Source organism: Megalops cyprinoides, chromosome 3 (assembly GCF_013368585.1).
Source record: "Megalops cyprinoides isolate fMegCyp1 chromosome 3, fMegCyp1.pri, whole genome shotgun sequence".
Lineage (NCBI taxonomy): Eukaryota > Metazoa > Chordata > Actinopteri > Elopiformes > Megalopidae > Megalops > Megalops cyprinoides.
The window spans coordinates 39,085,222-39,105,602 of record NC_050585.1 but is presented as its reverse complement, the minus strand read 5'-3'; the positions used below and the strand labels follow the sequence as shown (position 1 = coordinate 39,105,602).

The 20,381-nt window shown below is 40.3% G+C and overlaps 1 protein-coding gene across 1 annotated transcript; it reads left to right on the top strand.

Annotated features, from left to right (window-relative positions):
• Positions 1-5,959: 5,959 nt before the first annotated feature.
• Positions 5,960-18,995, top strand: tp53 (tumor protein p53). The gene is made up of 11 exons (XM_036523532.1): positions 5,960-6,104; positions 7,553-7,678; positions 7,933-7,975; positions 10,336-10,542; positions 14,074-14,260; positions 14,990-15,102; positions 15,914-16,023; positions 16,266-16,402; positions 16,641-16,735; positions 16,877-16,980; positions 18,044-18,995. Exons 2-11 carry the CDS (start codon positions 7,605-7,607, stop codon positions 18,147-18,149), a joined length of 1,176 nt encoding a protein of 391 aa, XP_036379425.1. The 5' UTR covers positions 5,960-6,104; positions 7,553-7,604; the 3' UTR covers positions 18,150-18,995.
• The last annotated feature ends 1,386 nt before the right edge of the window (positions 18,996-20,381 follow it).

Genomic DNA, 20,381 nt, shown 5'->3' with positions numbered 1-20,381 from the left:
GAATGATTGGGCCCAGTGAGGTTGTGTACAGTGAGAAGAGGAAGGGGCCAAGCACCGATCCCTGAGATACCCCAGTGGTTAGCTAATGTGACTTAGATACCCCCCCCAAGATACCTTGATGGGTCTATGTGTGAGGTAGGACTCAAACTAGTGGGGTGTGGTGCTGGTGATGCTCAGATTCAGCAGTGTTAATAAGGAGAAAATTCACAATTAAAATGAGTCAATTGACAACAAATCATCACACCCTGTACATTATGAACGTTCTGTCAATACATTTCACTGACTATATCAACAGTCAATGAATTCCAGCTTTCATTGGGAGATAGTGGACACAGAGTATGATGTGCCAATGGTGAAAACTGCACAACTGGTGACAATTCAGAGCTGAGATGGAAATTTGGGAAGATGCATAGGTTGCCTGTCTTGTGTCCACTAAAAATGAATAGGTTTGGAAAAAGTCGTTGACAAATTATTACAGATGGAACATTTTTCCATCCAGCAAAGCATGTGGATGGCAGGAGTACAAGTTATATCAGTTGTTTTATCAAATAAATAAAAATAATGTTTTTAATCCACAATGAATATTATCGCCATCTGTATTACTTGATTTGTTTGAAAGAGACAAATTTATATATGCATTTGATAATGAATGCAGTGAATAGACAGTAAAACATACATTTGCTGAAGTCAGCTAACTTGTTCTGAGGTTGAATTTTCAGCAACTATTTTGGTCTATTTTAAGTAAAAATTGATTTGCAATTAAAGTGCTTCACATTGATTCACAGATGTCGAAGGCTTGCCAAGAAAATGACTCAAAAGGTTTTTTGTCTGAGACAATTTAGAAAAGGCTTGCATCTGCAATGGCATCCATTTACAGTACATTCCAGAACACGTGGTGAACTACTGGGGGGCATAATTACATGTTTTTCCTGACCTGGAAGGACAACCTCGTAAATGAAAACCATACATTCTGCTCCATCTTAGTTTTCAAACTAAAGAGAAGACAATACTAAATTTCTCTGAAACAGTAGTTTATTTTAAGACTAAGGACCCCACTGTCTCTAAAAGGAAAGGCTATCAGTTAACTGGGCCCATGGTCTGTACTGTTACAGGGAATGTTTGCAAGGAAATTAGTATCAAAGCCACAAAACACAATGCATGTCCACAAAAACCAGGAATTTTAGGCCCAGTGGCCCAGTACTTAAGGCATTCATCCTGAATGCAAGCTGAGCCTTACAGCCCAGGTTTGATCCCAGGTAGGACAGCCAAGGGGTATTATCAGCCCACGATGACTGGGAGCCCACAGCAGCGAAATGAATTGGCGGCTGGGGATAGGGGTGGGTATGTTTGCAAAGGCTTTCTTGTCTTGCCACTCTCAAACACCCTGTGTAACGCCTGCAGGTTACTCGGAAAATGTCTGTGAGAACATATCAAAGTAAGAGTACGCTCCAGGTGATGCTGATTTTGCTGTAGTCTGCTGGGAAACTTGGAGGATTACATTCCTTGCACTCATTGCACCTGTGCGAGTGCTTGGGCTGTTGTGGTGGGATGAGCCTAAAATGTAATTGGTAATTTGAAACCGGGGTGAAAAAGGAAAAATGTATAAAGAAAATGTTAATAAAAGAACAACACTGTGTTTACACTCCCAGCCAGCTCAGTAGACATCAGCCACACTCAGAAAGTATTGTTAAAAGTATTTTGGTTGTACCCATGTCTGCTGTGGCTGTCACAATATATTCACTGTGGCCATGTGGAAAATAGAAATGGCCAGTATTGCAAACCAAGGGTGATCATTATGTCAGTCTGTTTAGTTAAGGGAGGTCCCCTCAGACATAACTAATGTATGTCATTTACAACTGATAAACTACATCAGAACAAACCATTATAAAGCCCTTTAGCCTGGGGGAGCAATGACAGTGAGCTAAGGAAGACTCAAGAAACTACAAAGCAAGCTTGGTACAACAGTGCACAAGGAAAGCATGGCAACTCAAGACTGAGCAACTATATGGAAAAAGGTCAGGGCTTAAATAACAGACAACACAAGTGAAACTAATAAACAGTCAACACAAGTGGAAAACATTAATTAAACGACATATGAAACACACAGGAAGTTGAGGCTATTTGGCGGTCTTTGTAAGAAGCAGCAGCCAGGAACCCTGACAGGAAGTTGTGAGGCCATCAATTGGTCATCCTAGGAAACAGCCGAAACCCTGACAGCAGATGCTTCAGGGTTCAGATAAAGTACCTTTCTCAGTGTGCAGCTTGGCATAAAAGCAATATGGCCTGGTATATAAAGGCAATAATGTGAAAAACTGGGATTCAAAACCCAAGTTTGAGCTGAGTTTCTGTGTGGAAGTGGCTTAAGAAGTTGACGGAGCGGAAGAGAACTGCTCTTATTGTATTGTGAATTGAAATAAACAAAGCCAATACGGAAGAACCATGAAAAAAAAATTGCAAACGCACACTTGCAAACAAACTTAATTTTTTTACCAAATGTAATCAACTAAACAGTCCTTTTGAGAGAAATCTATGTAAGGAAACTCATAGTAAAGTGTCATGCCTCCTTCTGGAAAAAATGAGGGTTTAGTGTTGTGAGAATTAAAAGATGATTATGAAAGAGGAGCAACGACTTGGAGGGAGTAGACCTTTTCTTCTGAACCCTCACTCTCAGCAACAGAGTTTTGATTGGGTACAGAATCACATTGGGTCATTTCCTCTTTCTCTCTCTCTTTCCCTCTCCCTCCCTTTCCCTCTGTCTATCGTGGACTTTGACTCTTTCTTTGTACATCTGAGAGAAATAAAATGGAAATGAAACCAGGCTGTCTAACACAGCTGAAAGACTAAAAAATACAACAGCAGACACATTACAAGAAAATCTTAATTCAGACTGATTTAAGCCTACCACAAAGTTGTCCTCAGCTCTTTCTTCTCCTTTGTTGCCTTCCATTTCCGCCTTTATGAAATAGATTGAATATACTAAGCTTGTACATGTTAGTGCTTATCAGGGGAAGCAAGTCTTCCTGTATTGATATGGCAAAATATTAATTAAAAGCCATATTCATATTTGAGGCTATTTATCTCAATATATTCTGTAAAGTAGAGGTTTCTGGAGAAATATTACGGATGAGGAACATGAATTTTCATGTTTATTCAAGTCTTTCCGGGAATTCCATCAGTTTTAGATCCGGAATAAGGGAAACATATGCTCACTAGACCTCTCGTTCGTTGTTTAGTTTATATCTGATCATATCCAAGGGGGTTTGTGTTTGTTGTGTGGGTGTGACTAGTACATTACAAGAAAAAGGCATGTGTCTATGATTAAATATAGACAGAAAGAAGAGTGTTGAATACCTGCCAGAAGTGGGAGGGAAGTGGAGCGGAAGTTGACAATGCTGTATGAGCGGGTATAAGGAGAGAAAGAGTTACTCAGCACTTTTGTGGCCATAATACTGTATTCTACTTAAACACTAGAATTATTAAATTAGAGGAAAAAACTGGAGTGGAGAGAGACAAAGGGCTGAACTGGGATGTTAATGACATTTCTTAACTAAGGGATGTGTGACATTTTCAACTGAAAGCAGTGGCCAGCTCAGATGAATCAGTGAATCAGCCTCTGACTGGAATCGGAAGGAGTAAGATGACTGCTTTATCTGTATCTTTTTTTTTCTTGTTTCGCTTGCAAAGTCATATCACCTCTCTGGGACAAACAATGCTTTTCTCTCTTCTCTAGGCAAGCCAGGTGTGTTTTAAGTGAGGAATCTTGCCATGTATTTTGTACCATTAGAATTTCTTTGTGTTTCTTAATAGCTTTTTACATACATCTTTGCTTTACGTACAAATGCAGGGGGCTTTGGAGGGCTTTGGCTTTGGCTTTGGAGGGCTTTTGTAAGTTGCCAAATTCTTTACCCGTTTCCATTGGTTGATATTGGTGTATTTCTTGACGTCTTTAGCTCCTATTTGTCAGCCTCCCCCCAGCTAATATAAGACAATGTCCCCTTCCGGTTTCGTTTGGTTAAAATATTGAGTCAGTCATTCCATTTTTGTTGTCCGCAATTCCTAATCATGGATTTGGACAAAACCCTCTTAAGTTCTTTTCTCTCCTACCTGAATTTTGAGCCCGAGTGTGGAAAACTCTGTGAATCTCCAAACCTCAACAATGACAGGTTGGTGACTAGGTTTTAGAAATGTCACTCTTTCTCTTCAACTCGCAATGCCTTGTTATGTATGCATTTAAATTCCCGTTTTTATACATTTCCCTCTAATGTTGTTGGGATCCTGGTTCACTTAAACAGGGAGTTTTGCTTGCATGACATGGGAGGGTTCTGTTGTGGTATGTTACATTGTGACAGCTCTGAATGATTGTGTAAGAGATTATGTGGTCATCATGTATAATTTTTATTCCGAACTTTTATCGTCTGAAGACCGATGGTGTGTAGTTTCCAAATGAGGTAGTTTTGGATTTGTCCGTGAAGCCTAGCTTTAATTCTTGCATGCAAAATGTATGGAGGGTGCCATTTTATATGTCCATGTGAGACATAATAAACATTTATGTTTTTTCAATCACTAAATAGATCTTTTTCTTTTGGTAATAATCAACAGAATTATTTTCTGCTTGTACATTGTGTCAGTATATGATAACTTGTATTATTAGTTCATCTTTACATTACTTTAAATATAAAATAGTTGTATAGACTAATCATTGTTTTTTTAATTGCTGTTATTAACCAAACTATACTTAAATAAATCAGAAATTAATGGCTAGATATTTCCTTGTTTCAAAATGGACTAAAAACATATTGCAATGTTCAGACACTCACCTAGATCGTTCTCAAACCAGTTTTAAGTTCCTAAACTTTTTCTCTTTGTCTCTAAAACAGAATAAATAAAATTTTCCTCTTTTTTTCCATTATACATTTAATTTCCAGATTCAAAAGTGTTAAGTGTTTAAAGACACAATGGATGTCAGTTCAGGTATACTCCCATTTATATAAAAAGATTAACACAGTGGCCTGTCGTTAATTTTTTTTTTTTTTTTTGCTAAGCATTTATCTTGTCATCACAGCAGAGCACTGTTCGTTTGCTTAGCAGATGTGCAAATTGTCAACATGATGATAATTTACTTTCTAAAATTTGTTTTTGAGGTAAAGACCCTCTCTAAAAAGTACTCAAGCAGCATCCCCCTGGACTTGAACCCATGATCACCATGCCCAGATGTCAGCGGCTGCTCACATCTAACCAGCCACCATTCAAATTAATCATTACATCCGGTAGAGGTTGTGTAAATACTGTCTGAAACTTTAAGCATTCTTGTACCTTGTAATTGTCAATTTACACAAGTGGTTTAGAGATTAATTTTTGGTGGAAGTGTGTGAGGTATGGGAACAAAAGGGTATGTCCTGCAACCAGCAAGCAACCAAAAAAAAAAAAAAAAAAGGGGGGGTGGGGGGTGGTCGTGTCCCTGAGCCTGTATTCATTGGTAGCAAGTTTGCCAATTTTGTAAACATTACCCATCAGCAGCTGATTCATTTTTATTTGGTTGTGTCCTATATTGCACTTCATATTATACAACTGCAAAAATGGTAACAAGAAAAACATAACATTAACATATTATAATAGTGAAATTGGAGAAAAGATTTTTTCTTTAAAAAACAGCAGTTTTTTCTGGCAAATTTGGACAAACGTTTTGAGTGACAATACACCATGTAAACTATAAAGGAAACCACGATCATTGACTTACGTTACCATTTTACCGACAGATATGTAAACAAATGTCTTTCCAAGTCAAAAATCTGCGACTAACCCATTTTATGGCCTAAGTATTTTTGAGAATACGTGTTTTGCGCTTTTAATTCGAAAACACACTTCTTTGATTTCCTGGCTTCTGGTTGGTAGATCTGCCATAGTCATGTGAGAAATTTTTTTTAAACCCCGCCCCCTTTTCCGGTGAGTTAGGGGAATCCCCGACACATGGTTATTCATCGGACAGAAAAAGAAAAAGAGTCAGTGTTCTTGCTTAAAAAAAAAAAAAAATCACATTTCTGACATAGTGTGAGAGTGTGAGTACATTGCGGAAGACAGGCGGAGATATTTCTTCCGAAGAAGAGGTAACCAAGGACCTTGTCAGCAATTTTTGAAATTGAATTAACGCTAGCTAGCAAGTTACTCGACCAGCTGTGACTTTATTCGCAAGATAGCAAGCTATGTGGTTAGCTAAGGTTAGCTAGCTATATGTACAGGCAGATAAAAGTGAAGACTTTTGGTTTTGATTGATATCGGTAACTAATCAAAGGCCTGAATTTCGGGCGAGCGGCCTGCCATGACTGTTAGCTAGGTAGCTAACCTTACGTTTGTGATCGTCCCTGAAAAGTCGGTTACTCTTAGATATCGGAAGTTATGATAGGCACTCAGATAATTTCAATTTGTTTGTAGATTGCTAGCTGTTTAGCTGTACTGTTGGTTAAATGGTTTACGAGTCAATTGTTTATGTGAAAAGATGAAGCAATTTACATTCCTTTGGTGGTTGAATACGTTTGAAATTCTACCAAATGGACAGCCAACTTGTATAATGTTATCTTTTGTAGATTTTGACTAAACTAGCCAGTAGAAGTGGGGAAAAAAGCACATTTTAGCTAGAATGTTAACAAGATGCCTCATGTCTTCGCAGAGTTTGTGTTTAGGCCGTTGTAGGACTTGACAGTTTTGAAGAAAATTTGACTAGCTAGACTACTTAGTTTGAGATGACCGTGCAGAAACATTTAGATGAGTTAGTTGCCTAGAATAAATTCACTTGCTAATCAAGATATGTTGTTAGCTGTACACGCAGCCCGGCTTTGCGTTATGAGCATAATAAAGTTTTGGCTCCCAATTGCAGGTTATCAGTAAACATAATGTTCAGTGTTAATTGTGTTGAGTGTGCAAAAACGTAACCCAAATTTATTTGTTTGTGTTCAGGGTTCGTAGTATAAGACCTAGTTAGGAAGCTAACATGTTATTGTGAAGATCTTCTGGCAAGGCAGGTTAAGTTAGGCCACACAACGGCCATTTATTGTGAAGTACTAACGTTGGCGACTAAATTAAAGCTAGACAGTAGTGCAATGCTTTTAACGAAGTCGCTGAACATAGCTAGCTAGGCGCATGTATTCTTTAATTCTCTTCGGGATCTTTAGATTGAGAACTGATAAACTGATACGCCGCCTCTAAATAAATGTGTATTTGGTAGTATGTATAACTGGCGTCTCTATGAAAATTGTATGAAATATCCTGCTTTGACGCATCTTATTTAGTCAAGGTAGACTAATTAACAGTAGCTAATGCTGTTGAAAGTGCAACAAGTTCTGTTATCTGCCTTTTGACTGACGCGGTCGTCGTGTTTGCTGTTATATAAGATGCATATAACACGTATGTGTAACATCAAATAACTACTGTTCAAGTTTTAGTTTTAGTTTAGAGTTACATTCTGAATATACTTAGTAGTGCCTTAGAACAGTGAAACGACCAAATCTGGTCCTAGACGTCTTAATTGCCACTGACCCCTTCCCTGTGTTTGCTCTAGCTTTGTGTTGCCTGTCTGGCTTCTGTGCCACTGTGAGCAAGAGAGAGGCACGATGAATGAGCAGGAGGAGGCCGGGCGCCTTGCCTTTGATAACCAGGAGACTTTTCAGGACCTGTGGAACTCGGTGTAAGTATTGAAGGGCATTCGCCCACAGAAGCCCTGCTGTTAAGGTTGAACTACTCTGTCGAACTTGATTTGAGCTTGACTTTCCCCGAGTACCTACCCAAATCTCAGGAATAAAGGTGACCTTGGCAGTGGTGCTGCTGCTTTTGTACTGAGACACGCAATGGTGCCTTGGCACAGGCACTGAGTTTAGTGTTAAGATAATGAAAACAAGCAGTTCTGGCCATAATGTTTTCTCTCTCCTTCTCTCTTTCCAGGTCTGTTCCAGGTGGTGATCAGAACTGGAATAGTCTGGAAAGTGTAAGTATCTCATATCTGACATGGAGGCAGGGGGTGGGCTGTTTACATGTTGTACTTTTGGGGAAAAATGTGGGAAAATGTAGCTCAAATACTAATTGTAAGGCACAGAATTAGTTTTTGGCCAGTTACAAATTTACTGGCTTTATATCACCTTGTCCCTTTGTAATGAGCAGTGGTGCAAAGTGTGGAGAACAGCCAGATGACGCCACTCCTGTCAGTTACTCAGCTTGATAAATTTATAGGTCACATGAGGTTTGACTATATTTCACTTCTTGACTGAGTAGCTGAGAGAGAGTTTGGCTCTCCCACATAATCTCGGGAGTTCTTTCTACCTTGCCACTGTTACCATAAAAGCAAGATAACATTTGCCAGACTGCATTTTGATTCGAGCGCAGTCTGTGTGGTCCAGAGAAGAATCATCTACAGACATAGCCTGTCATAGCACAAGGAACTGGCAGAGATCTGTTACAACAGTTGTTTTCTGATCCTAACGTAATATTTTGTATTATGATGTAAATTCCTTGCTTTTTTCCTATACTTATTTATATCGTCAGTATTTGTCGATCTGTGTGGTTCCCACTCTAAACCTATATCCACAGACAAGATGACAGCCTTAAAGACTCCATCAAGGAGTCATGCACAAGTAAGTTGACCATAGGCTGCCCTGTATGTGGAGACGGGAGTCCAAGTGGAAAGCCACATTTTTAAAGCAGTCTGTCTGTATTTCTATTTACATTGAAATGAGGCTGGATGTTTACATATGCCACTGAATTGTACCGCAGGAGATTAATTGCTCTTCCACTCAGATTGCATATGCAAACACACCCCCTCAAGTCTACTGTGTCAAACACTCTCAGTTGCTCATTGCACACTGAGGCAGTAGGTGGCACAAATGGGACACATTCCTCTCTGAAATAAAGAAGGTTGAAAGACAAGCTTTCGTCTTTTCAGCAGCAAATATTTCTATCTAAGTAATTTAGGTACGTAGATAGTTTATTTACAAAATACATTCAGGTTTTTTTATATTTTCTTTATTTTTAAACTGGTCAGGAGGAGAAATCTGTCATTGTCGTAAGTTGAATTCAGTGAAAATAATTTGTACCTTGTGGGTAAATTGCTTTGCTAGTTTGTGTTAATCTCCTATATCTATGCTTTACTCTCCTACATTCATAGCTGATGTAAAAATGCAGTGGCAAGAATTGTACATTGGTATCTTTCAGCATGAGATATTCGTAAGAGATTAGCTCATTTCAGGAGGAAAAAAACATGAAAAATCTGAGTCATAATTACCTTTCTGTGATTTTGTAGTTTTGTAGTTTTGATTTAACACTTTTTTGGTCACTGAATAATTCCATTTATGTTCATGGTTTGATGTCTTAACTATTATTCTAAAATGAGGAAAATGGTAAAAATAAAGAATAAATGTTGTGTTCAAACTTTTGACTGGTACTGTATGCTGCTGGTCTAACTTTTCAATGCATATGGTCTTGTTTTTTTTTTTTTAAACTACTCAGGCTATTTTGTACTTAAAAACCAGTATCCTAAAAGTGTCATGTTGCGCAACTGCAGTTACATAATAAGCGAACACAAATAAACGAGATACCTTTTTTGCTATGGGTATGAATATTAAAATCTAGCAGTTTTACTGTGAAATTGGGAGCAGAAATTCATCCTGTGAGCATGGTTGTTTTGGGAAAGCAAATGTTGTACTTTTCGTATTCTGAGTCTGTGGAAGCAATTTCCATCAAATTTCTTGCCCATTCAACCAGCAGCTTTGCAGTGATGGGTTCATACCTATAGTAATCATGTCCCTCATTTTCATCCATGCACTCATGGATGTTAGATGTGTGATTTTGATCAAGGGGTGTGCCACCTTTCTGTGTCTTGGGCCCAGTCTGATATTGTGGAGCACCCTCGGGAGCAGTACTTATCAATGCGTCCAGCCAAGGCAGTAGCTGTAGCAATTTATTCTCATGGCAGTTTTGGTATTCTGCAGGCTGCTTGTAGGTGCATGTGGCATTAATGTAGGTGCATGTGGCATTAATCTAATGTGGAGGAAAGATGAGAGGAAGTTGTTTGACTGTAATTTTAGCTTGTTGCGTGAGTTTGCCACATGCCATTATTGACTTTTATCAGGGTTAGCACAATTCACAAGGAGACAGTATGAGTGGTCTATCCAGAGCAGTTAACCAGTCCTACAGTTTTAGATGTAATTAGATGTGTCCTAGATGTATAGCTGTATTTTACTTGGGATTTAATCTCAGGATCCACAGATCCAGTGTCCAACTCTCACTGCACTTTCACTGTTTGTGAAAATAGTGAAACAGATGATTAAAATGCTCCTTGTCTTTGATATGCAGTACCTGCTACAGGGCCATCTCCAGGAGGAGTTTGACGAACAGCTGTTTGATGTGCCTGCGACCCCAGCACCCCAGCCCTCTGTGTCAGCCTTGGACAGTGGCGCCCCCCCTTCCTCAACTGTCCCCACCACCACTGACTACCCAGGGGTTTTGGGCTTCCAGCTGCGTTTCCAGCAGTCTAGCACTGCTAAATCAGTGACTTGCACGGTGAGTGTCTGCCCCTCTCTCTGAAATGTGGTGACAGTTTCATCCTAGGATGGGTGTACAAACATTTTATTTCTTTGTTTTATTCTTCCTTTGCTCTTTTTTTTATTAACTTTAATGAAATTTTAAAATTCAGTATTCAGAAAAACATTACTAGATTACTGTCGATGTATCATTTCATAATTCAGCATATATATATAATTGAATGTCTGTTGGAAATATCCTTTTCCCTGTTTTACACAAATTTGGGTAATACTGTATAGGTGTGCAATTAAGTTTTGGTCAATTTTTATGGTTTGCTTTTTTAATCTTTTTAAATATTTAACTATTTAATATGGGTTAGATACTTGTACATTTAAACCATATTAGTTTGACAGATGAGTTGGTCAGGAATCTAGTACAGCAGTACCTCTAAGCACTTGGTCGTAACTTGAAACAAATTTGGGCCATACTTACTGGGAGTCAGGAAGTATTCCTAATACTCTCTGGTTTTTAATCTCAGTAAAGCCTTTTTCAATATCGTCAAACAAAATCATTGCATGAATTTAATGGGAAATAAGTGTAAATTATAGATTTGCACACAGTACATTTGTAAACACGCGTGTACGTTTTAGTGCCTATTCATATTTGTAATCATAAATGGATCTGAGACCAGCACTGGAAGGAAACGACTGAATCATTATTATTACTGGGTCATAGTTACTAATTTTGCATTCTTGATATATCATTGCTATAACTTGCTCGTACATGAATATACGTATCTCCACACACAGTAAATGATGAAAAGCAAAGAGAATTAGACCTACCTGTTCAGCAATCCGTCAGCATAGTGATCCTTTCGTCTCCATTGTGCATATGCGGCATGGCATGGTCAGTCAGTTCTGTCCATTGTTTAGGAGGAGGTAACAGGGCATCGGTGATGCATGGCTTTGGCAAATATTAACGTCTCCATGGTGATTGAAAATGCATTGATAATGGATAATGAAGTTTGATATTTGCCGGGGATCATTATTTTCACAGGTATAGTTTAGGCCCACCCCACCTTATTGATATTCTGTGGCGATTTGCGATGCATGGTTTAAAGACATGACGGGGCATGTCCTCTTAGTAATTTTTTTTTTTTCCTTTCTGGCAAGGAGGGGGTTAAAATAGCGCCGCCCCTTACTCCTACAATGCCCTCTTGGTTTTGACTTTCTTTGCTTACTTTCTTTTGGAAGCTGTTTCCTGCTTTATATCTCTTTCACTTTCGTCTCAGTAAAGAGGGGTTACCATATTGCTAAATTTGGAGGCGTGTTTGTTTACGAATGTATTTAGGTAAATGCAGATCTCAACACTCTTGCATGGCTGTGCACTCAGACTTCATCTTGAGGATACTCCCTCTCTGATGCACACTGAGATATGTGTCAGTGTCACATATATACACAGTGTACACAGACTTGTACTGTATCTGTGCAGTTTTTGCAATTTTTAAAATGGCCTGTGTACGCGCAATCATCTTTGTACATGAGATCTCAAAAGACAGGAACACCTGGGTTTCAAACTGGCAAAATAAAAACGGGAAATGCCAAATTAGTAGTGCATTTGAAATCTTGCCATAACAAAAACATTTTTAATGGAAACCCATATGGCGACTGCCATACATGTAGATAACTACAAAGTGTAGACTTGAGAACATTTCAAGGACATGAGCAGTATTCATTGATTACCAAGGAGTGCTCAAGGCTGTATTTCCCAAGCATTTTTACTGATGGTCCAAATGAAAAATATTTGATTTGTGTCTTGATTTTATACGCATCGTGAAGTCTAGCTTAGCTTGTTTTAATTGGGGAGATGGTCACAGTAGGATGGTAGAAACCTGATGATGAACTGTATTTACATGTAGTGAAGCTGTATGCAAAGAAAATTAGATTTAGGCAATGTCTCAACTCATTTTCCTCTGTTGACCACTCCAATCTGGGTCCTGACCCACACTCTGAAAACTGTAGCTCTTAAGGCATTGCACTCTCCAAAAGTATGGGCTGGGACCCAGTGATGTGTTACAACTGGAAATGGTGTACATACCATACACTGTATATTTAGATTCTGATTGAGTGTGCTCACAGGTTTACATAGTTGTTTATGAAAGAAGGTTTATACCTGAATTGTAGAACATGTTCTTATAGTGCATGCTTTGATAGAAAAATCCCATATTTGTAGGGGTCAGTAATTTAAAGATTAGAGTATATTTCATACTTGCACATGCTGAAATATGACTTATTGTTTTAATTTCACGTTTAGACATCGATATTATTATTTCAGAGGGAGCTGGTCACTCAACAGATAGGTTGCAGGCTTTGAGAGTGCAGGAACCCATGGTTTAAGGCATGTCAGGACTTGTCTGTGTGGGGTAGGGGGAGGGGTTTATCAGGGCGGGCTTGAGATAATATTGCCAGCTGGAGAACTGGAGTGCAGTGATTAAAATCCGTAAATGACTCGTAGGGGAAAAATGGCTGGTAGGAAGAACGGTTGAAAATTATGTAATCAAAGAGAGTCTAAGAGGAATAAGAGAAAAACGACTGCTTTGCTGATCCAGAAAGAGATGAGGGGAGCTTTGTGTGGAGATGTGAGCTGGGCTATGCTTACGCTTATACCTGCTTGTGCTGAGTAAGCTGTGCTTAGTGAAGAACATATTGAGGATTATTAAGAAGGTAAGAGCAGGTTAACTTCTGTCCAGCCCTTTGTTTTCAAATCTATGTTTTTAGCTTTTAACGAAGGCCATAAAGAAGATGTGGTAAGGATGCACGGTTAGGAGGTTCATCTCAGCTCTCATCTGACCAGCAACATGATGGGGTCCAAAAAAGAACATGTTAGCTGGAATTAAGTTTATCTTGTTGGTCTTGTCCCATTTGCCTGTGTGTGTGGATGGTATATAATGAGTGTGTTAATCAAGGACTGGGGTTTTTTTTGCCTGTATGAATTTGTATTTGCATAAAAATTCACAGAAGCTATAGATAGTTTTCCATATACATTTTAATACTTAAATATCACCAAGCTGAAACAAAATGAACTTGCTATTGAATGTGTATTTACTAGAATTATGCCTTATAAATTTGTATTTTGGATTCTGTTTTCTAGTGTACTTGGCTTTCTTTGCCTAGTCAGGTTGCACAAGTTTGGTATGGTGGTGCTATGCTCCCACTCACTGGTCTGTGAGTGTTATAAGCCTGGTCTGACACTGTTGTTCATCTAACTTGAATGGATACACTTATGTTCTATTGTGCTGGAAGTTGCTCTGGATAAGAGCATCTGCTAATTGCATGTAAAGTAATGAATCAACCATATAAAACACAACATTATTTCACAGTGTATCTAGTATTTTAGAACTGTATTGAACTGATACAGGGAAAATGCATTTTATTTGTTGGGATGTGGGAGGGATCACGTGGTCTAATGGGACAGAGTGTGTTGGTAATCCGTCTTGTCCTTCGAAAGCTCCTCTTCTGCCACAGTACTCCAGAACTGATCGAGTTGTTCTGATATGCCCCCCCCCCACAGTATTCTCCTGATCTGAACAAGCTATACTGCCAGCTGGCCAAGACATGCCCGGTGCAGATGCTGGTGGACAGCCCCCCTCCCCCCGGCGCCCAGCTGCGAGCCACTGCAGTCTACAAAAAGTCTGAGCACGTGGCTGAGGTGGTGCGCCGCTGCCCTCATCACGAGAGGACCTCCGAAAACAACGACGGTACCGTATCCCGCATCCACAGGGAGGAGTTGGTACACAGGGTTAAGGATGATTCGATCTTTGTACTGATGACTAAGTACTTAAAAGGAATCGGTTCCGCTGAACACATGCGTACACACTGCACAGCAATCCCCGGAAGGCATTTCATGCCTGAACAACGTCCACACATTAGACACAGCAGAGGGATGGTTAGATCAGGGTTTGATTAGATGGTCGGACTTTGACCAGGACACAGAAGATATCCCCATAGGCTTTGTGGAAAGGCTGTGGAATAATAAACAATGAACTGAACCCCAGCCAGTTCTGCTTTATGGCCATTTGTTGAGCGGTAGCCGCCTTAATGGGGCAGTAAATTGGACATCTGATGGGTTGAACTCCCTGCAGGCCTTTAATGACATGAATGGTGAAAGGGTCCCACTCATCGTATCACATCAAAGAAAACTTTACTATCTTAATATAGCACATCGTAAAGCACTTTTACCTTTGTGTATGATAGGTGGTATATAAATAAATTATTGTTGTTAATGATATTATCATCATTGCATCTTTGGTAGAATGGTGTGTAGTGGCTTGGTCAAAATAAGTGAATACGTAAAGGCAGGTGGAGAAACTCACTCCATGAAGTTTATTGGGAACTGAACAGAAAAATAAATCTAAAATTTTAAAATAATCACTTAAGTCGTTGCTGAAACATACTCTGCCTTGTCCTGTCTCCCTCCCTGTCCCCAGGCTCCACCCCGCCTAGTCACCTGATTCGTGTGGAGGGTAGCCAGCGCACACAGTACGTCGAGGACAGCAACACCCTGAGACACAGCGTCCTGGTGCCCTACGAGCCTCCACAGGTATTCCCTTCTCCTTTGTACGAGTGCCTGGCATCTCTGTCTCATACTGAGCCTTTGACTGAGCAAGGGATTTGGCTCTTAACGTGCAAAAAAAATATCTCCAGTGAAGGCTATTGGTAAAAGCGTATACCATCAGCTCTGACCATTTCATATTTTTTGACTGTGTTGTTAGTGGTCTTTAGTTAGCTAGACAGTAAAATGGTTATTAAAATGGTCATTATCCTTTGCAAGTTCTTTTACTCTGCATTCTTTGAATTTGATGATCAGCTGATAGTTGTGTTATACAAGGGGGTCACGGAGTCTTGGAAAACAAAGAAATAATTTGCCAGACCAGAAAAAGTGGGTAATGAAAACAGTCCAGTGACCGATTACATATCCTCTAATGAATAAAACAGAGGTACTTCTTCCTTACTGGTGGTCAAATGATGAAGTGTATATGAGCAATATTACATGAAGTGTAGCAAAGTAGTTATAGTCTGTATTCAGCATTTGACTGTAGGTTTCTTGTGTGGAACATGAGCATTTCTCTTTTCCTCACCTTGAATGCTAACATTTGAGTGAGTCACTTTGTTTCCTGTCACAGTGGAAAATGCTGTTATTCAGTACAGAAGTCCCCTATACAGATTTGAAAGTAGATGCCTGGGGAAAAGTAAATATGCAGGAACTTAGGGTTAGGGTTAAAACTCACAACGATACTTTTATACATGTGCATGCCGCCGATCAGAAAACGATCCCCTTTACGCAAACTTTGTGTGTCAGCTGATTTAACAGGTGGGGCTCATTGAACTGAAGCTCTCCTGTCTCTCCACAGCTTGGTTCAGAGTGCACCACTGTCCTCTATAACTTCATGTGCAACAGCAGCTGCATGGGGGGCATGAATCGCAGGCCCATCCTTACCATCATCACACTGGAGACGCAGGAGTGAGTTTTCATGTCTCCTGAGCTCTGTATATTTGTGTCTGTGCACTTGGAATTTTGCATTTTTGTACATTCCCTGTGTCGCTGTTTCACATTGTCTTCCTCTCTATCCATCACTGTGTTGACATTCTTCTGGAAATTGAGGTATACTTTCAGCCTCCTCGGCTATTCTGAGGGACCTGGTCTCAAGGAAAAACCATCCTGACGGTCAAGTCTCTCGTCTCTTTCCCTCTCCCATCCTCCAGGGGGCAGGTTTTGGGACGTCGCTGTTTTGAGGTCCGGGTCTGTGCCTGTCCGGGCCGTGACAGAAAGACAGAGGAAGATAACTTCAGGAAGCTGCAGGAGAAGACTGCTGACAAGGCATCAACTGGGACTAAACGGAGTAAGAAAGGGAGAGGATTGTGTGTGGGGCGGTGATGGAGTCGCAAGGCCACGTTCTGGTTGTGTTCCTTGGTCTTGAGGCCACTCATTTGCTGTCTTGCTTGAGTGGGTAAGGGTTTGCTGTTGGGGTGGGGATGGCGTTCATAATGTGGGTTTTTAGGAAGTTGATTTCTTTAGCTCTTTCTTAAATGGGAGTCCAAATTTCACCCTAACCCTGTGTGTCTGACACGTGTTCGCAGGCTTCAAAGAGACTTCCCAGTCAGCACCGCGCCCTGAAGGAAGCAAGAAGACCAAGTCGAGCTCCAGCAACGAGGAAGAGATCTTCACTCTGCAGGTGAATAGGAACAGGGTGCACCAAACCGCCTCCTCACTCAGGGCATTGCAGTGTTTCACAATGCAGAAATGTAACTGCATTTTGTTCGGGGAGGTCAGAGATTGAACGGTACATGCATATAATCACACTATGATCGTGCAGATCCGTGGAAAGGAGAGGTATGAGATGCTGAAGAAGATCAATGAGAGCCTGGAGCTGAAAGACCTGGTGCCGGCGGCTGACCTGGACAAGTATCGGCAGAAGCTGTGAGTGTCTGCCCTTCTATCCAACAGTCATTCTGTCGTTCTCTGCTTAAGATCACAACTGGCATGTGCACCACAGACACATTACGCAAATCACATCACGGCAATGCAGATGTGTGCCATATTCATGCATTTGGCAGACTGTCATCAAGCTACTGTGTGAAAGTCATCTGCTGAGCATTAAACGTGACATGCATCACATTTCATTGGCTCCCGAGTGGTTCAAATGTCAAGGTTCTCATTTTGAGTGGAGGCTGAGCCCGATGGCACAAGTTCTGAGTTGGCCATGTCATCTGCTTTCGATGACCAGGAGCTCACAGTGGGTTTTTTTTTTTGATGTTTCATACTGGTCCTGCTTTTCCAGAGGCAGACATGATAAAGAAACAGAACAAACAAAGGATATTTATACTGACAAACAAAAAGACAAAACAAATTTAGGAAAACGATTGGTGGGAGAAGAGGGAGTATTTTTTGGGGAGTGAGTTTAAGGGGAAAGGGTTTTGGCTCAAATAATTACCCGTAATTCTCAGCTAAACTTTTTTAGGGAAAAATTGGGTTATTTTATTTTATAGTTCTGTCAGGTAACCATAAGCATGGTGAAGGGCTGCTAACGTGGCTCTGGCCAGTTGGGTGAGGGTCAGAATGAGTAGGGGGTTTTCGATTACATGACATTGTGTCTCATCTTATTTTGGTTTCGCTATACATTGCTCAAAGCCACCAGTGGTGCCCTAGCAGTGAGTCGAACCAGCAGCTTTTCAGTTACGAGTCCTGCTCCTTACCACTACACCACACTGCTGCCATTTCATATCTCACTGCTCTCAGGCACTCTGCCATTTCTGAAACTGCTGCCGTTTGGGGGTGAAGTCAGTGAAATCACACCCATCCTCCATTTGGTGCACTGTGCAACTTACATTATGAAGAACTGCCACTGGCTGTGTGCAAGCGTGTCAGAGCATTGCAGTGGTTTTGCTTCAGTGGGTTCGGGCAGAGTTTTTCACAGTGAGACGAGCCCAGTTCTGAAGGGGAACTAGCGAGAAGTTCACATTCTCCTGTCCTTCTCTCTCAGGCACTCAAAAAACAACAGCAAGCGAGAGAAGGAACGTGATGGAGTGGAACCTAAGAGAGGGAAAAAGCTGCTTGTGAAGGAGGAGAAGAATTCTGACTCTGACTGAAGAAGAAAAAAAGAAAAGAAACAGGAGTGGTTCCCACCTCATTACTGTCAAAGGAAGGTTTTAGATTTCATATACGGGGGCAAAAACTCAGTGGGACACTGCGAAAATCTGTATTGCATGATCATTTGTAGTGACATAAAAATAGCGTACTGTGTAGTTCCCTTCTGCTATGTAGTTGCCGTCATTGATGAATATTCAACTGTATTTTAGTTAACATGTCTGCCATGAAAGTGAAGCTCTTTAGTGGAAGCCTACTGACCTGCCAATCCATGTTTTCGGCTGCAATTATTTCCCTCACGTTACTTTACAAATGGTCCTCTGAGAAAATGTTTGGAACAGATGCTCCTCCCTCCTCCTCTGTTTTTTTTTTTTTGGTCTTTTTTTTTTTTTAAACTTCTGCAGGACCAATGTGTTTGTTGGATGGTGATAATTGATAAAGTGTGTTTATTTTGCTGAATTGTTGTGGAGGAGTTGGTTAGCCTGCAAGCTAGCAGTTAGCCTGAGTATGATCCATTGCTTTATAGGTTTATTTCATGGGCTCAGTGAGGTTTAGCGGTTCAGCCTTGCAGGTCTTACTACAGTCGCACCAAAGTCGAAATGTGATCTGTTTGTCCCTTTGTGAAGACCTTCAGTCTAAGAAAGTGCTGTACTGGTATGATGGTCTTCCTAATGCAGTGCTACTTTCCTGCCACGGATGCAGTTTCTCTTCATCATTCTTCCTTACTCATCTCTCATGCTTTCTGAGACATGAGTGGCTATGATGGAGCACTCATCTGTCACTATGTATATTTTTTATTTTCCATTTTGTATTTTTCTACTTTTTTTAATTTCAGTATGTAGTTTGTAAGTTTGTTGTTACTGTTTTTTCCTCTTATACACAACCATATGTCCACACACACACACACTTTAACACAGGCTCATGTTTTTGCTCATATGAACACCATATGTGCAGGCACACTGACATCATCAGATGAATTTGTGCACAACACCCTCTTCATTGAGGTAGTACTGTGATAGAAAGTTGTCTTTTTTTTCAAAAAATCGGAAAAGCAAAAAAAAAAAAAAAAAAAATCTGTAGAAATGTTTAGAAATCAAATAAAATTTTTTTTTTTTTTTTTAATTGTGGCTGTTCCTTTGGTGTATCTCATTGGTCGGGGTGAGATCTTGGTCAGGCGTTGAGTATGTATATGAGTATGTGTTCCACAATGAACCAATGAGAAGTCAGTGTGACTCAGGCCCACACTGAATGCCTTTTGACACTTGACTGTGGGGTTTTTTTTTCCTGCCTGCAGGGCTGTTTCACAACTGCATTGTGGTATGTAGAGCGGCACAGGACACACAAATATTTATGAGGCTGTCTTCAGACCATCAGGCCGTTAGTCTCTGTTGTTCATCACAGTTCAGCAAAAGGGGGGGGGTGGCTTTTGTTAGCTAAAACAGCTCAGGCCAAAACCACTGAAGACTTTCTTTGTGGTAGTAGTGTATACCATTATCCCAAATAATGCTGTGAGCGGTAACATACTACATGTAAACAATAGAGAGCCAAATGGAAAAATACTTGCTCCTCGATGTATACATTTTTTTTATATCATTTGATTACCAGGGTTAAATATACGTGCCTGGTATCTTGCTAGAATTGTAATATACCAGTTTGCACCAATGAGTAAATTGCCTGCTTTTTTCAGTTTGTTTGTTGAAGTGTAGACCCAAGCATTGGCAATATGTCTCCTTTTGAACCTGTGCAGGGCCCCACTGCTTGGCTGTGCGCATTAACAATTTTAGTAAGTTATTTGTGAGAGGCATCCTGAATAACGAGCTTCAATTCTGTAAGTATTCCTAGCACAGTTGTTCCACGTAGGAGATCAGTGGTTTTGATGAATATTGTTTATTATCAGGTCGGTTATACAGTGATAAACTCCTTCCACGACTCATCCCCCCTTCCAGAGGGAAGTGATTCACAGGTGCAAAGGTACCATAGATTGGAACCATAGATTGTGTCCACAAAGCATATTTCAACAGATAGCAGTGGGACTGCTTCCAGTAGGCAAGCAAATCTGGGGAAATACATTTCAGCGGGCAGTTAAACAAATGGGTGACTTGATTTACAACATTTGAAACTGGTTTTTGTTGCGATTATTCCCATATTTTATAATTCAATACATTATATTTGAATCCTATTTTAGAAGGTTATTTTCCAAGCCTGGTGGGAGTTAGGCCACAGTTTGATCACAG